The 18,632-nt window shown below is 37.1% G+C and overlaps 2 protein-coding genes across 3 annotated transcripts; one reads left to right on the top strand and one right to left on the bottom strand.

Moving 5' to 3' along the window:
* Window positions 1-1,469: 1,469 nt before the first annotated feature.
* Window positions 1,470-15,624, top strand: LOC127875155 (N-acetylated-alpha-linked acidic dipeptidase 2-like). Of its 2 annotated transcripts, XM_052420008.1 has the most exons (17): window positions 1,471-1,951; window positions 2,415-2,703; window positions 2,879-3,004; window positions 4,237-4,423; window positions 4,787-4,877; window positions 5,419-5,508; window positions 6,110-6,195; window positions 7,315-7,434; window positions 8,403-8,488; window positions 9,741-9,804; window positions 10,376-10,538; window positions 10,671-10,761; window positions 11,054-11,140; window positions 11,447-11,612; window positions 12,284-12,365; window positions 12,612-12,704; window positions 14,881-15,624. In XM_052420008.1, exons 1-17 carry the CDS (start codon window positions 1,671-1,673, stop codon window positions 15,089-15,091), a joined length of 2,313 nt encoding a protein of 770 aa, XP_052275968.1. In that variant the 5' UTR covers window positions 1,471-1,670; the 3' UTR covers window positions 15,092-15,624. The 2 variants fall into 2 exon arrangements, 1 of the variants encoding a protein (XP_052275968.1); XR_008047311.1 differs by lacking the exon at window positions 11,447-11,612 and having other exon boundaries at window positions 1,470-1,951; window positions 14,881-15,031.
* Window positions 15,625-16,539: 915 nt separating this feature from the next.
* LOC127875176 (uncharacterized) lies at window positions 16,540-17,648 on the bottom strand. Its single transcript, XM_052420034.1, has 2 exons — window positions 17,617-17,648; window positions 16,540-16,960 (listed from the first exon to the last, which is right to left on the bottom strand). Exon 2 carries the CDS (start codon window positions 16,928-16,930, stop codon window positions 16,580-16,582), a length of 351 nt encoding a protein of 116 aa, XP_052275994.1. The 5' UTR covers window positions 16,931-16,960; window positions 17,617-17,648; the 3' UTR covers window positions 16,540-16,579.
* Between the last annotated feature and the right edge of the window lie 984 nt (window positions 17,649-18,632).

Below are 18,632 nucleotides of genomic sequence, written 5' to 3'. Positions count from 1 at the left end.
ATTAAACTATTTACGCCGTATATCTTTTTTAAAGATATTTCTTGTTTCTCTAAACCTTTTTGGCCCTCCGTAAATCCCAATGATTGTGCACTCAACTCTTCTTTATCTGTTAGTGTACTCGTCTACTTTTTAACTGGATTTTGCTCACACAGGAATAAAGACCTTATGAGCGACCTTCAGCAATTTATCAACATTCCAATTAGGATGTAAATTAACTTGTGGGTTTCGTCTCTAGCCATAATATTATGTATGTTCTAGATGTTTTTATCACCACGTTTTAGCGTCAGTTAAGGCGGAATACTCGAGTTTTATCAGGGTTTATGCACGGTCGTTAATCACGGGCGCCACCTCCTTTTTGCGATGGATTGATAAATGAGCCAATGCTTCTTCCGAGGTGCCGCTAAGGACCGGATGTTATTAAATGCCACATATAATTCTACATAGTGAGTTAGTTGTATATGTTTATTTTAACATACTTAGCATTTTTATATAGGGCAATGTAGTGCGATTCATATATATATATTAGTTAGATCTGTGATAAAAGGCACCATTCACACTTGAAGTTACAATGTTGGCTATATCGTAGTATTTGTACTTAACATGTTACGATATTGTAATGCATTGATTATATTGAACTGTAAAATGCTGGACATGTATACACAAATAAAACTAGGTAACTAAATGATATATTAAAAATATTAAAGGTCAGGGTAACACTTTAAGGTCAATACTACACGAGGGGGCATCCATCGACCCTACATTTATTTTTAAGCAATTCTGCATTTGTACTTCGAAGAGCTCTGCTGTAACTATTACAATCGACTTCAATAATTTTAAGTAGTTTATATTCGTTGACATACGAATGAACGCATTTTTAGACGAAACATATGCAACATTTCCGTGATGTTGCCCAAGTACTGAAAAATCATTTGCCCATTCATTAAATACAAGAATTGAGAAGTAAAATAACGGGACATGCTACATAATTTTGATATCCCTTTCGGTGGATCATTTGTTGATCGAGTAAAAAGATTCGGCACTTCACACCGTTAGATATTGGTCAATAAATCTTCGAGTTGTGTATTATGTAGAGATACTAGTCCACAAAAGCTGACATGTAGTAAAACTTCAAACAAACTAGGTATACATACAAGATATATACACTTGTAAACATAATTGCATCTATTCATACTTTGAGGATAAGATCACCGTTTTAAATCAAGTGCTTTTTTCTGTAAAAATAATGCAATTTATAGCATGAATTTTAGCAGTAAGGACTCCGTATGTTCATTCAATATATTACCTTACCAATGTGATTTTATTCATAGTGAACTAATTCTCCCGTTTCACACGTCTTAAGCGCATGTACCGACATTGCCACGCAATGTGGGCGCATAACTACAGTACTATTTAGAATAATCAACAGGAAGCTTTAGGTATACATGCAACTAAACATGATAACAATCTTCTAACCTAGTTATCTATGCAGCATTAAACCTATGTCAGTCTATGCGCTGAAAGAGACACCGAGTTAGTTTTGCTCTTTTATTGCTTCACATGTACATCACGAACAACCCGTAAACGCAGTCCAAACGTGCAACATCCTGTAATTTCGTATACATTGCTAATGAAGGATTTAGGACATACCTAATTACGGTGTAAGATACAAAATGGATATTTCACGAGAACGCATGTTTTCGTCGCAAGAGACGCTGCAAAAACCGACCAATAAGAAACGAGTTATTATAATTATTTCGAGTGTTGCCATCGCAACTTTCATAGTCGGGATTCTCATCGGACGCTTTGCTACTTGTCCGAAACAAGAACAGCAAGACAGGAAGGGTCTCTATCTGCCCAATGTGTCCGCAAAATTGATGCGTGACGAAGATACGTCAATAATTGATGAAGTCATCAACAGCATCAGCGCTGACAACATCCGTGCGCATCTGAGGTATGTCTCTTATGAGCAGATCCAATCCTGCGTTGAATAACAAGCTATACATTCTTTGTTTTATAAAACATTCAACCTTTTTTGGAACCGCCAATCTACCGCTATCTTAAACTCAGGCGTTCCGTTAATCAATGAATGGCGTTTATGTTTTATTTTCTCCGATTTTGTTTAAATCTTTTCGAATATCACGTGAATCTATACCTCATTTAAACCGGACAAGAACCCAAAATGCGCTGCATTGACAACTATATCTATATGGCTATAGCTCAAGTATATCTTTTTTTCTACCCTCTTGCGTACTTTGTTTTGTGTTCTTCATATGGTTATATGCTTTAACATTGACGTTCCTTTAATACATGACATACGAATTCTAAGGGCAGCACTTTAGTTCAAATACAATTCTGATTTTTTATATGCGATAACATGCATGTGCTTATCATTGTTTACATATTCTCTCTGGCAGGGACCTTTCACTTTTTCCACACATCGCTGGTCAAGAACAAAACCACCAACTAGCTCTGGACTTGAAAGACTTCTGGCTTAAAGAAGGCGTGGATCACGTGACACTAACGCCGTACAACGTTCTGTTGTCATACCCCAACATGTCGGATTTAAACTTTGTAGAACTTCTAGATGAGCACAGCAGCACTCTGTACAAATCAAACCTGACCGAGCCCATTTTAAGACCGGAAGAGAACCAAACAAACGTGGTGCCGCCTTTCAACGCTTATTCGGCCCCCGGCGACGTAACTGTGAGTCAAACATAAAAAGACGACCCATACAAGTAAAAATATAAACGCAATCAAATTCATGCATTAATAACATTAAGTGTAATAGCAGTTTTTGTTTCATCTGTTCGCATATAAAAACGAAATTTGTTTATTGATGGAACTGTATCAATGATGCTATTAAATATTCTACCTTCAGGGCGATATTGTGTACGTCAACTACGCGAGGGTCGAAGATTTCGAGTATCTCGAGAAGAACAAGAGCATACATGTCACGGGAAAAATTGTAATGGCTCGATACGGGAAAATATTTAGGGGAGATAAGGTAAAGCAAAATAAAGCTTCAGATATGCCTCTGCAATTGTATACACTGATGTGGAGTCATAAAGTCACAATGTCCTCTAATGGCACCATAATTGTAGATCTGTAAGTTGCTCATGACCAGACTGCGAGAACGCACATGCTGGTTTGGAGCAACCCTTGTGTATATGCCATATTATTCATGTTCGCACCTAATGACCCTTAAGACAATCTGCATTTCAAGTTCGAGAACAGAACCAAACAAACTTTCGTTGAGTTTGTTTTACACTGCTTATAGAACTTAATACTTTTAACATGTCCATACATAAATGTTATACTGCTGTTGGTATGATTCAAGCAATCCCGCGGAATAATTTCCCGATCATTCCATTAATCGATTAATGGTTGTCATGGTTATTTCGATGTTTTAATATTAAGTTTGCAAACTGCACTTGTCCATTATACGAGTAAACAAGATGTGTTGTCATTTAATGTGTTGTAAACGGTCATTCGATATATGTCTGATCTCCGTATTCTTGTGGCTTTCTTAACCCATTTATGCCTAATGGACTCTCCAATCCTTCTAAATTGGATCATTTTATTTCCAAAATTAGGAATGTCTAGTATATTTATTTCTATATTTAGAATATTTCTTACAGAAATTCCTTTAAGCAAACAGCGCAGACCCGGATGAGACGCCGCATCCTTCGAGGTCTTATCTGGGTCTGCGCTGTTTGCCAAGGCCTTAATTTTTTTCTAGACGCTACGCATAAATGGGTTAAATATAGAGACGATGAGACAGACGACATATTCGGAGATACACTGTATTCAGAAAATAAATGTTGCTGCCATATTAACATTTATTTTTGAAGACGCAGGCCGAAATTATTACTTCTGGAGTCGTGATTCTATACGAAATTATATATTTTTGTGACGAAAATAGGACAACCTTGGCACTGTAGATAAACGAATGTTTTTTTTACTGTTTATAACATACGGTGTATTTATTAGCAACGTAGATTTGTAGATAAAATCAAATAACTTGGTAGTTTTTTACACCAATTTAATATAACTTTTTATGGTCGTTTTGGTCTGATGAAAAAAAAAAGAAAAATAAGATTTTGTTTACTGATAATTGGGGAGTGGATGGGGTTTTAACTCTCGACCATTACACGTTGGTTTAACAATGCATAGCATTGATAATGACCTTATTTCCTTCAAGACTGAAGTGCGCGTTGCTTCGACATCTTTTCACAGGTCCACATGGCTGAAATGCGAGGAGCGAAAGGCGTGATCCTTTTCTCCGATCCTGCAGATATAACTGACAATGGTGATATGAACCAAGTGTATCCGCATGGCTGGTGGCTTCCGCCTTCTGGTACCCAGCGCGGTACAGTCTATATCGGAGACGGGGATCCACTCACGGCTGATTATCCCGCTATTGGTTAGGAAAAGTGTGCTACGTTTGAATGTATTATGTAGCATTTTATAAGGCGTTTTAATAATGCGTGTTTTCCGATTTCAAAATCCTTCGAAGATCATAATTTGTCATAGCCGTAAGAGCGTTATTTCTGGGTTAAATAAACACTCATGTTGATCATATTTACGTACGCATTTTATGTGATACCGTTTTCACCGAATCAAAAATCGATTTAATCGAACGAGATAAAGACAGGACGCCAACTTGAAATGCGCTTCAAAACTACTTAATTTATAATGCGGTCCCGGACGAATCTTTTGTATTCCGCTTAGTATTACGTCTTCACTTTCGACGTTTGGTAACGTAACTGCTCTGCCCTGTCAACAGGCACGGCGTACAGGAAGGAGGACCCAACCAACTACCTTCCCAAAATTCCCGTACATCCCATCGGCTACGGGATCGCCGTTCATCTAATGGAGTGTGTATCTTACATTTGAAACAACACGCACACGTGTGCACACATAATGTTCAGTATTTTTGAAAATGGTATCAATAAATGCATATATATTTAACACTAGTAAAACAAACTCTTCGTATGAAGTGTGTTATCAAACATGATAATATAACTGCTTAATTATGTCGAACGTATATTATTTAAGACTCTCCGTCACAGTGTGATGGCATTGTAAGTTGTAACATATCAAGTTGAAACATAGTATATAGTATATACATTATTTAGCCGCGCTCTGTGAAAACGGGGCTTAAAGCAGGTCGCGTAAAGTGTCGTCTCAGAACAGCCTGTGCAACCCGCATTGGCCAATCAGGGACAATACTTTACGCTTAAACTAGAATAAAGCTTATAAGAAACTTCATTTAAACGAAATATACCATCAAACTGCATTGGCTTATCTGGGACGTCACTACGCACAAGCATGATGTCATACTTTCCAGAGCGAGGTTCATATATATATTATTTAAGAAATGATTCAAGAAACTCTCTTCCATTACTCCAATCACAGGTCGCTGGGTGGGGAGAAGGTCCCCCTGGAATGGAGGGGTCTGATGAACACCACGTACAGATTCGGGAACACCTTCAAAAACAACGGCTCGTAAGAACATACAGTTGTTTTTTTCAAACGCTCACTGAAGTCCAGTACAAAAACGATTCAATATTTAAGCGACACTCCGGAGAGAATATTTCAATAGATATTAAAATGGCATCAGTTATAATGAAAGTAAATAATTAACATTTCACTGAAATCTACTTAAATGTTCGTTTGTAAGTAACGATGAAATAATGTTTACAGACGGAGACGCATTTTGTGTATTGAGTACAGCACTCTTGACTCTTTAGACGAATAGTTCATGAAGTTTTAGCGATTAACTCCATCCCAATCACCAGCTATCTCCAGTACAGAAGCTTAACAAGCATAACCAAAGAATTAATATCAACAGGTTTCAGTTCATATTGTTAAGTTTTGATGGGTAAGATGTCCGTTAAAAAAAATCTTATACATTTTAAAATATGAGTAAATTTATGGCAAGTTATTGAAGATAAACAATATAATGAGTAAATTTATGGCAGGTTATTGAAGATAAACAATATAATGAGTAAATTTATGGCAAGTTATTGAAGATAATCAATATAAAAACTGTTATACTTGAAATTTTATTTTTTCCAACTCAAATTATATTGATATTTTGTTCCAGGAAAGCCCGTATCCACGTGTCCACGAGCAGTCAACGTGTAGACGTCTACAACGCGATAGGAATCATACGGGGAGAGTTTGAACCTGGTAAGATATTTGCAGCTGAAAAAAAATCATTGAGCTCGTTATTCAAGTATTAAACAATTGAACATACCAGCAAAATACGTTATTTTGCTTTAGATTCGCAATCTGATCTTGTGATATTTGTACAAGATTTTAAGCATGTCAAGAGTTTCATTAAATTTTAAATAAAAATATATACTACATGTATATGGAATATTATTAGAATGGTAAAGAACTGTGAAATAGCTACGACGTCAACATCATTCCTCTTTTCTTAAACTGTTCTCAGTTCTGTGTCCATTTTGTCACTATAGGCGTTGTTCTATAAACCCTGATGTGTTTGCGTAGACGGCGACGAATAAATAAGTCGGAGCGGAGTAAATCTACTTGAACACAAATTAGGATTTACGGTTTCGAACATTGAATAACAACCGCCTGGGTGAAACCCAGATATTTTTACCACTGTTCCAAACCGGACATTGAGTTTGTTGAAAGATAAGATGCAAACATTTTAAACGTGACCGGATGCATAGTGTAAACCAAGTGATATCGGTTAAATATTTGTGGGTTATTCAAAAGCATGATCCCCCCCTCACCTCTTCGTCTGGCACCTAACCACTCGGCTAACCGTGCACATACATTGAGATGTGGATTTTATACTTTATATAAGCAATCCTCGTAATGTCAAAAAATCTGGCGATAACATATTAACTCTCCAAATTATTCAATCGTTTTCGCGTATTGGTGACCAACCAAATTGTCATTGCAAACTGTTGCATCTATGCTAGAGATTTATTGCAAACTTTATTATAGGTTATCATCCGTGATTTAGTCTGTCTGTCTGTATGATTGTCTGTCTGTTTGTCTGTCTGTCTGTTTGGCTATCTGTCTGTCTATCCGTCCATCATTATGTCTATATTTTGAACTTGTAATGTCCTTATAATACCAAATTGTGCAAGTTTTCACATGTGAACTTCGGTTTCATGTGTTGTTCTTCACTACTGCGACGTGCTAACGTTTTTATTACATTAGGACTATGTGGATGATGTCATAACGAACCTTATACATAGTAGGGAAAGAGGCATGTATTGAATCTTGAAAATAAAGAACATATTTGAATAATTCTTGAAATCTCCTGTTCAGATCGGTACGTGATTCTTGGTAACCATAGAGACGCGTGGGTGTTTGGTGCCCTTGACCCTTCCAGTGGTACTGCCGTCATGATGGAGGTAGCTCGAGTCTTGGGAAACCTCGTTAAAACGGGTAAACGTCGCCACGTACTAGTATGTTTTTTACCTAAAGGCAGAACAGTAAAAAGTGTTCCATTTTAAACACTGAAAACATGATCTGGCTGTAAACTGTTCACCGCAATAGTATGTTTTCGAGCATGTAACTGTTAGACTGACGTCTTATGTTTACTTTTATTTCGTTTTAATTAGCGTAATATAGAAATATATCAAAAAGATATAATCTGTATTTCACTGTCACATTTCCCGTTTATGATAGCTTTCATTCAACGAAGCCGAAAATCGACAATGCAATATTTAAAACAGATAAATGGCGTCTTAATTTTCACCCAATGAAACGTTCAGCGTTATTTGCAAAATCCACCATAAACTTACCTTATTTATTTACTAACATCAGTCTGCCCCAGTTAGCCAAGGCATCAGGTCTTCCGAACTTGTCTTTATTTACACCTCGTTCTAGGTTCTGGGAAATTGCTCTTAATGCTTGTGTGTGAAGTATTTGGAGTCCGCACAGGCTAATCAACAAAGACGCTTTTCACATGTATGGTAATTTTCGTTCAAAGGAAGTCTCTTTAACAAAAATGCAGTTTAGGCGGGAAAAAGTGTAGTGCCACATAAGCCTGTCCTAGCCTGCTATAAACCCAGTTTTCTCACAACGCGGCTCATTTCTTCATAAATCAATATTCAATTCTGTTAATCAATCTAAACTAATCTAGGCGATGTTTCATTCGGTCGTCTTCCTCACCTTTGCCCAATGTATGTTAAGGTTAAGACTATTCGGGATTTCGCCGACTTGCGTTCAAAATGCATGAACAAAACAGCTTTTACGCTGTACTTTCACACAAGAGAATCTTTTCGAACAACAATAGATCTCATTGGTGACTGTGTTGTGATCTAAATTGCATGTAGATGCTTTTAGGAAAATCAATCGAAAGGATTTCTCGAGTCCAATAAGTTAGTAAAGATAGTTGACATTACGTTCAGGCAAGTGGCGTCCACGGAGGTCCATCATGTTCTGTAGCTGGGGAGCAGAAGAATACGGACTGATTGGATCCACCGAGTGGGTAGAGGTGAGTCATCATCATCCTCATAATCATCATCATCATCATCATCATCATCATCATCATCATCATCATCATCATCATATCATCATCATCATCATCATCATCATCATCATAATCATCATCATCATCATCATCATCATCATCATCATCATCATCATCATCATCATCATCATCATCATCATCATCATCATCATCATCATCATCATCATCATCATCATCATCATCATCATCATCATCATCATCATCATCATCATCATCATCATCATCATCATCATCATCATCATCATCATCATCATCATCATCATCATCATCATCATCACTACCACCACCACCACCATCACCACTATCATCATCCTCCTCTTCATCATCATCTTCTTCTTCTTCTTCTTTTCTTCTTCTTCAACTCCTTCTTTTTATTCTTCTCTCTCATCTTCTGGTTCCACATCTTCTTCTTCTTCATCAACATTATTATCACACAACATCCAAAACCACCACCACTACCTTCAGCTTTCGTTGCAATTAGTATTAGAAAAAGTTATCGCCGTAAATAAGTAAAAACAATAAAACAAACGTCTTTTTCAATTTGTTTCGATACATGTTGACCACATGTTTTAGCTCAATTTAGCAAAAAACTCTAAATACGGGCTTTTGTGATCGCTCAATGACAGGCGTCCGGTGTCGTGCGGCGTGAGGTGTGCGTTGTCGACTGATTGATCATTAATACTCTAGAGGCCCCATTTTGTATCCAATCTTGATAAAATTTGGTCAGAATGTTGATCTTGACAATATCTAGTTTGAGTTATTTTGTCAAATCTAAGAAAAACATTGTCATCACTCGTATATTTATCTTGACAACATCAAGTCTGAGTTCGTGTCTTGACCACATATATCTTAAATTAGACCATCAGATCAAATCTTACTAAAACTTTGTGACCACTCTCGATCTTGGTCAAACTTTTTCAGAATGTTTATTTTGACAATATCTATGCAATGTTCGAATCTGGGTTACTTGTATCTGAAATTAAGATGCTTATGCCAAATCTTACAAACAACATACTATTGCTATAGAAGCAACCATTTTTATGAAACATGGTAAGAATGTTAAACTTAACAATATTTAGACTATATTTGAACCTGGGTCACATGCGGTCATAACCAATACCTCCAGGTCAAGTATTCGACACTTGTTTTACCTTGAACTCAGGTGAGTGGTTTCGAACCGTCATGACTCTCTTGTGTATTGTGTTTGTTTTTGCAGCACTACACAAAGACTTTAGGTGCCAGGGCGGTGGCGTATCTTAACGTAGACATAGCAGTGGAAGGTATCGCAATTCAAATTTTGACATCCGCATTGAAATATATTTTACATAGTCTTAGTCATTTGGTGCGTTTTGATGTATACGTGCATTCAAATATGATTTTAAATGTAAAAATTTTAACAAATATATTAGCCGCACTCTTTGCAAACGGGGCTAGGTGCTTGTGCGAAAATGTATTCCTTGATTAGTCAATGAAAAATCCGCACAGGCTAGTCAGGGACGACATTGTTCCCTTTTATTGAAGTTATTGTTTAAAGGAAGTAACCTTTTAGCGAAAATCCCGTTTAGGCGGAAAGTGTCGTCCCTGATTAGCCTATGCGGACTTCACAGGCTAATCAGGGGCGTATCCGCCTCGCGATCCGACCGTTCTTTAGATCTCCCCAAAAGACACAAAGTACTGGTTCTAGTCCCAGAAAACGGACTCGATAGCGTTTCAAATAAGCCTTAGACTTTCTATGCAATCGAGCTAATAGCAAATAAATATGTTTAAACTTATCAGGGGAGACACTTTTTGCAAATGCAATAAACAGCTCTATATCAGAGCAAGGCTCATTTCGTATATCGCACTTTAAAGGAAACTTCACACTGGACGCTGCGGGTACCCCGCTCACCCACAAGACGCTGTTTGCAGCAACCAAGAAGGTACCAAACCCTAATGCGGAGGAAGTACAGGCCGGCCGAAAGACGGTCTACGACACTTGGGTGAAAACATTCAATGGATCACACGGCAATCCTGCGTGAGCATAAAAACTTTTCGCCCATAAAACTTTAGCTTGATCATGTATGCACTGTATGTAAGACACCAAACAATTGATGTATGACAGATTGTGGGTACGAAAACATGTTCTCAAACTCCATCTATTTTAAAGGGTATCCCTCCCTGGATCCGGAAGTGATTACGCCCCTTTCCGGGACCGACTGGGGATTCCAGTGATGGATTTCAGGTTCACATTCCATCCGGTACAGTCTTCATGCTTTATGAATTTTATTCATAAATAATTTGCGTTTTCAAAGCGTGCAAGCGATTTAAATGTCGTTCAGTGTCGATTATCAAATAAAATTAAATTATATTTCGACCCGATCATTAATAATTATTAGTTATACAAGTTGTCGTTTATCCAGCGACTTAAACGGATTAGGTGAAAAACGTGATATATGTTAATATTGGTACGTGCAAGACGCTTACAAAAGAGTACATACTAAGTAAAGAGATTTAGATAAAATTGATGTTGATACCAACCACGTTTTCTAGAGTATGAAGGTATCCACCTATCCGATGTATCACTCTGCTTATGAAACATTCTACCTCGTCGACACAATAATGGACAGGGGATTTAAAGTAAGTTACGTTTTTATATTTTATAATGTATGACTAACGGCGTTTTATGCTGCACTTTTATCAACAGAGAACATTTTTATAAGTTGTACAGTACCGGTTTTGTTAATTTCAAGTAACCAATTTATTTGCATTTACTGAGTAACAGACGGTAAAGTAATGCGGCATGAATTTCCAAAAGAATTGCATTGAGGTTAATTGATGTTTGAATGATAATTATTTTGATCCATGAGCATTAAACCAATACAGTGACAAAATAGCCTTCGTATGAGGCACGTTAATATATCAAGTGTTGTGTGACCTTAACAGCGACATCGTGCAGTTGGTCAAATCTGGGTCGAGATGGCACGACATCTTGCGGACAGTTTGATAATACCGTTTGACGTCATGGACTATAGCGCGCTGTTACAAGATCTCGTCAAGACCTTCCTAACGAGATTTGAGGTTGAAATGAAAAATCAAACATTAGATGCGAGTAAGTTAATGAGTGATACATCGTCGGTTATGAGTGTTGCTTCAACTGTCAAAGCAACAATCCTACACATATAGGCACAGTTTTTGGCGTTTGAAATTATATATTTATATTGTTAGGATCTTAGTGCTTGATTTTTTTTTCGTTTTTCCTTTCTGTGCAATACAGGAAAATGAAACATTTAATTACTTTTGAAATCGTCTGTTTTGATTTCCATTATTTTGTTTTAATACTGTCGCTTTAAACCTATTAGTTGTCCTCAAGAAGGTTCAAATACACTGACGGCCATTTTAGACCAGTGGCTGCTGACAATAGACCATGCTCCTCGCAAGGAAATTTTGGGATAATGTTTTTATGCAAGTACTAGACCTTATGGTAATTTTTCTCATAGCTGCACAACGACGGGTTGTTATTTTAAGGTCAATATACTATTTCAAGGTCTATTTTCATAAAGAATTTAAGGACTTGCCGAGCTATACCTTCTACGGACATTGGAGGAATACAAACTTAATAGGCACACAGTTTCACATGCAAACCAAATTGCACTATTTAAGGTACAGATAATACTTCAATGTGAAGTCTAATTAACTTATATCTAATGACAAGTAAGTCCACACACGTGTCCGCTAACTTGTTACAATTAAACAAAATCCTCTATCGTCTCTGCATTCCAGCCAAGCTACGAGAGGTTGCTGACAATTTTACCCAAGCAACCAAGGATTTCACAACTGCCATCCAACACGCCAATCTCGAAGAGTAAGGGAACATACTGGATATAACCATGATAATAACTTTGATTAAGTATAATAAAGAAGGAATGAATACATGTGCTTGAACAACTTTTGAGTCAGGAAGAGTCAATAGTCACGAGTTTTCAATTACTTTAAAAGCCATTGTATGTTTAAACACAGCGGCCATATCTCTCAAGCTTTTTGACATGGCATGTTTTCAACACAAGAATTAACATCCCATTCATTCACATTGAAAATGTTTTTATTTCAGTCCGTACGTTGTGCGACGTATCAACGACCAGCTGATGCAGCTGGACCGGGCGTTCCTGGATCCAGCAGGTCTCCCGGGCAGGCGCCTCAAGCGGTGAGTAAATAGTGGTACATGACCCGGCAGATATGAAAGTCAGGCGCCTTAAGCTGTAAGTTTAGTGGCACATGACCCAGGAGTTCTCCCGGGCAGGCGTCTCAAGCGGTGACTATACAGTGTTGCATGACCTACATAACAAGGTCTGTGAGTCAAGCGCCTTAAGCAGTGAGTATAGTGGTACATGACCCAGCAGGTCTCCCGGGCTGGCGTCTCAATCGGTAAGTATATTGGTTCGTGACCAAGCTGGTCTGCGAGTCAAGCGCCGTTAGCAATCAGTATATAGTGGTTTATGACCCAGAATATCTGTTATTCAAAGGCCTCAAGTGGCAAGTAAACTGGTACATGTCATATACATGTGTACTATATAACCCAGCAAGTCTGCTAGTAATTCAGAAAAAGTTGACTTACGAAGTTTACAACGATCATTGACTATAATGCAGTACATAATTATGCATATTTGCTGGACATGCGTCGTAAACGGTTGGTATATTGTGGTACATGACCCAGCAGGTCTCCCGGGCAGGCATGTCAAGCGGTGAGTATTGTGGTACATGACCCAGCAGGTCTTCCGGGTAGGCGTCTTAAGCGGTGAGTATTGTGGTACATGACCCTTCATGTCTGCACGGCAGGCGCCTTCAACGATTGGTATACTTGAGCAGGGACAATAGAAAGTTTGAAGCATATGTATCGACTTGCATATATAACTGTATAAACTCCAAAGTTATGTCATCAAAATCACGAATACTTCCGTTCAGCCAGTTTCACCCTGTGATCGTCTGTGTGTACTTGATTACATGCACATGATGACAATATGTTTTCGATGTTGGCCTGGATTTATTGAGATAATTAATAATGCAGCAGTGGAACTTAATGCGCATTTTTCTTATTTTGGGGAATTCAAACTAACAACGATTTTAGTGTCCGCAAATAAGTATTGCGTATATTTGGGGATTTAAATTTACACAATTATTTGAATAACAAAGTTATTTATACCTTTTCGACAAAACACTACAACGGAAAATAATAATTAACAATGAGATGCTCCAATCTACTAGGCGCTTGTCGATAAAAACGTATAAATGCCAGTTGGGCTTTCTAATCTTATATGTTTAACTTCTTTCAACAACATCAAAAAACTTGCTAAAACAAGTCTTGTAATATGTTAAAAATGTTATCCATATAATTTTAGTTAATTTGTTTAGCAAGAATGCGCAATTTTCATTACTACTGATAAGTAGAGTATATTATATTAAATTAAGATGAACACGTTTTTTTTTCGTGACAAATTCAACCGAAGTTTCTGTCCGTGAATTATTAATATTTAGGTTCCTTATGCAGAACACATCGGGCACAGTGCGATCGTTCATTACTGGTACATATACAAATATCTTAGATTATGTCACATTTATTTTGGTCCAGTTAAGTATTTTTTATAGTATTTTTGAAGAATCAAAGGTCCGAGACGTTTTCTAATTGGCGACGTGACAATCTGGGATATGAGTGTCACGTAACTGATCTTTTGGTCATCATGCATTATCTTAAAGCAAAATTGACATCTCAATATATATTTCAACGCAATTAGCCTTTTTAATACATTGCTTGTTTATATTAGGAATCAGTTTTATTTAACAGGGAACTTTAAAGTGATATTATGGGCATTTTTCACTGTTGAATTGAGCTGAAAAGAATTAACAGGTCAAAAGAGATAGTTAAAATGTGGTAACTGACCAATTATCTACACATCATCTTGCAACCAGTTGTTTATAAAAATATAAATTATATGCGATAATTTACATGACTCACCCAGTCCTCTAAGCAGAAATGATCCGTAAAACAAAATTGTGTCTTTGTGTCGTATGAACGAATCTGCACTAAAACTAAATTTAGATTCACAACGTACATCGAATCATTTCTGTTGTCAGTTGTCAAAACGAAAGTACGCTTGATATTCAAATGCATTATTTTTCTCTTTCAGGGATATTGTTTTAGTATGTTGATGCTGCATTAACAAAAATAAGTGTATATGAAGTGAAAACACCAAAAATAAACAACGGTTGCGATAGACACCCATAAATATAGCATATACTGTTAGATGCCCATAAGATCACTTTAATCATTTGCTGTCAGATGAAATCTTTAAAATTTCAAATTTAATAGTTTTCCATTTTCGCAGGCACATTCTACTTGCCGAAAGTATCGTAGATTCCTATTCCGGAAGTAGCTTCCCCGGCCTATCGGACGCCCTCGTGGAGATCCAGCAGGGAAACAACGTGACGGAACAGTGGGACATCGTACGTCAACACTACTCCGTCATCCTCTTTGCAATCCAGTCGGCAGCGTCAACGCTTAAAGACGTCACCGACTTCATGGTCGACTACTACTAAGGACAAACGTTAGATGAATAACAGTGCGCCTATAAAAAACGACACAAATACATTTTTAAATGGGGTAAACTGAAATCGCCATGTTGATTGGTCCGATATAGGAACGTTGACTGATCCGTTAGCGTTGTCATTCGAACTTCTCTTTTACTTGTGTTTTATGTAAAGAACACATTTGGTGCTTCATTTCTTCAAACAAGTACGCGTAGTAGTTTCTGGAGTATAATCCCAGAGAACGACCAAAGTTTCCGACTTGCGGCCATTTTGGCTGAACGTTAGTAACTTAAATTCGTGTTTATTTTAATATGGATTTAACATATTGTTTCATTGGGAGGTGCAAATACTTGTGTTGTACAACGGTATTTGGAGGTGTTATCACCTTCAGAGATAGCTCATTTCGTTGTTGATCATTCCCATGGACGTGTTTAAGGATTTAATATTTCGGTTTGATATAAAAAATAACAAAAATTACACCAAGATGTTTCCGTTTTTTATGAGCCTGTAAACACGGCGGAAACAATAAATACATTCCTACATGAACTTGTTTGTTGAAGAATCTTATGTAAAATTCGAGTTTTGTATAACGGTTTTATTTTAATCCAAAGCCATCGTAATTTAACCGTAAAACAAAAAATCCATTTAATTTCAAAGTTTATAAGTAAACACAACAATTTGTGTTTGAAGGTTTTATAAGCGAAAATAAACAACTTTTTGGTTGACTTTAATTTATTAATTCGACTCTTATTTGTTGTTTAAAAATATCCAGTAAATCAAATAATATATATTTAGAAACTATTTCGGTAAACAAGTTATGTATCACTATACAGCAAATGACAGTTTTATATAGATAGATCTTAATACATATGTCATTGTACAATTTTACACGATGCATTATTTATGTACTAACTTTTATAACAGTAGCTTACTTAGTCCGTTTGCCGCTAGACATCCAACGTAACTGGCTCAGAGTCATATTAAGGTACATCATTTGTTTGTATATATTAATTATTTCCATTTGCGTCGGAGACTTTTTAATACGAGTATTTATATCGTACACACATGTTAGTCTTGTTTATATGAATTGATTATATCATGTTTAGGCCGCATCCTTCATAAACGGTACATAACAGGGGCGTAGATAACCTCCAAACATTGGAGAGGCGGTCCAGTTTCTGTACTGGGAACATAAAGGGGTTCGTTTGAGAGGCTTGTCCTCTCCCGTAGTTCCGAAAAATTTTACAATTACAATTAATATGGTGAGTTTTGGGGCAACTTTCATGTTGATATAAATGCTCGATTTTTGTCTCACTCAAAGTTTGTCATGAATCAGTTTGTCCAATGCCGCTGACGACGGCCCAGAAATCTCAACAGTTATTTTTTTTCTTACCAAAAACTCGTGCTAATTAAAGCATAAAAATAAAGTATATGTTTATGTATTCTAATGACGGAGTTTAACACGTGATATGAGAAATAATAACATTAACATTACATTCACAACACACAACCGTGGTGTTGTAGCAGCTGCATGAAGTTTCCCTCATCGTCATCATGCCCACGTAGCGCGATGCCCTGGCGTGCGAGGAACCGTATGCTGCGTAGGATTTGCAGCAGCTGCTTCCGGTTGTCGGCCTTCTCCTTAGCGTGCCCCGCCGACAGCGTCTCTCCCACGTCACGCGTAGTGGCGGTAAGCGTCACCAGTCGCTCGACCGTCTCCTTGTGGCACTCGCTGCCGTCGTGCTTCCAGAACTTCACGGGACCCTGTTTCCAGTTGGAGAAGCCATCACTGATGAAGAAGCCGTCTACCTTCGTGTTGCCGATCTTGCCCGTCTTTTTAGCCGCCATGCAGAGATGGCAGAACGCAAGATCCCGTCTCTGAAGGGAATAACATTGTTAATGTAATAAATTATGTGTTAAATATTAATGATAATAATAAAACAAGAGATGTGTTTGTCAGAAACACAATGCCCCCTATTGAGCCGCTTTGAAGCCATAAATTTGACCATGACCATTCACTACTCAAAACGTGCAGCTCCATGAGATACACATGCATGCCAAATATCAAGTTGCTATCTTCAATATTAAAAAAGTTATGACCAAACTTTAACGAAGGTTAAAGTTTTAGGAAAGAAAATTAAAATGATATTTGACCTTTGACCTTGAAGGATGACATTGACCTTGACTTCTCACCACTCAAATGTGCAGCTCCATGAGATACACATGCATGCCAAATATGAAGTTGCTATCTTCAATAATGCAAAAGTTATCAAACTTAAACCAACACACACATACAATGAATGAATGAATGAATGAATGAATGAATGAATGACAGACAGACTGGCCAAAAACAATATACCCCCGATCTTTCGATCTGGGGGCATAACAATAATAAAAGAACATTATTAAGCAACAATACGAGTAATATTTGTATGCTGTGTTTTTTTTCTAAATTTCGTTTGTATTTAGATCGACGTTAGGTTCATAACATGTAAGAACGGTCGCAAATTATAATTTAATACTAATATACATACCTCATCGTAGTGGAGCCATGTGAACGAATCAAACCAACTAGATTGGAATGAACGCTGTTCTGGCTTTTTCTTCCCGAATGTACGCTTAGGAAAAGCAAAACTTCGAGGCTGATGAGGAATACTCATTTTGAACATTAAACAATTACATATATGATATTGTTTCAATGATTTCTAATAAAAAAATAACTGTTATACTTAGAGAATTTTTTTTTCAATCAAATTAATGTTGTTCACGCGTATATTTACTAAAAATTGTTTTAAGTGGCAGTTACCTTTGAATTAAAGCGATCAATTAAAATTAAAAGAATAGCCCGTCCTTAATCAAAACACCGACAGTGCAATCACGGAAAAGAACAGTAAAAAAACGCAATGACATTTCACATGAATATGATTAATACGTCACGTGATACAGTGTTTACAGTGTGAAATCGGTGTAGTGAAAATATTCATTTATTAATTATTTACAGCAAATTAAAACGTTTATGGGTTACATACATTGTACGGATATATGATGTTCTACTTACTGGAGTGTTAATTGGACATATTGGTGTTTTGAAAATGGATTTTCAAGAGTTTTCTGTGCCCGTGCAGAACCGGTTTAGCGTCATGGCCGAGCGGGAAAATGAGCGACGAAGCAGTTTGGAAAACCAAAACATATCCAGGCAAGAGTTTTTGCATAGCTCTCTTGATGACAAAATGCTCCGCATGTTTGACGAGCTCCGGTTTATTCGCATTGAGCAAATTAACTTTAACACAAATATGGTGGGTCTGCAAAACTCAGTGATAACCCTCAATGAAAACCTCAATCAAGTTGCTTCAACAACAAACACACACTCAGACTTGCTGAAAACGTTGGCCTATAAATCGATTGATATAGAGGCAAGATCGAGGCGTAACAATCTTATCTTTCGTGGTTTCATTGAAAACTTTGGTGAAAATTGCAATCAGCTCATTGTAGATTTTCTGAAGAACAACCTTGACATTGACCCGCATCATGTATATATCGCAAGAGCGCA

This window comes from Dreissena polymorpha, chromosome 3 (genome assembly GCF_020536995.1).
Source record: "Dreissena polymorpha isolate Duluth1 chromosome 3, UMN_Dpol_1.0, whole genome shotgun sequence".
In the NCBI taxonomy this organism is placed as follows: Eukaryota; Metazoa; Mollusca; class Bivalvia; order Myida; family Dreissenidae; genus Dreissena; species Dreissena polymorpha.
The sequence above is the reverse complement of the archived record's forward strand: the minus strand, read 5'-3'. Positions and strand labels throughout refer to the sequence as shown.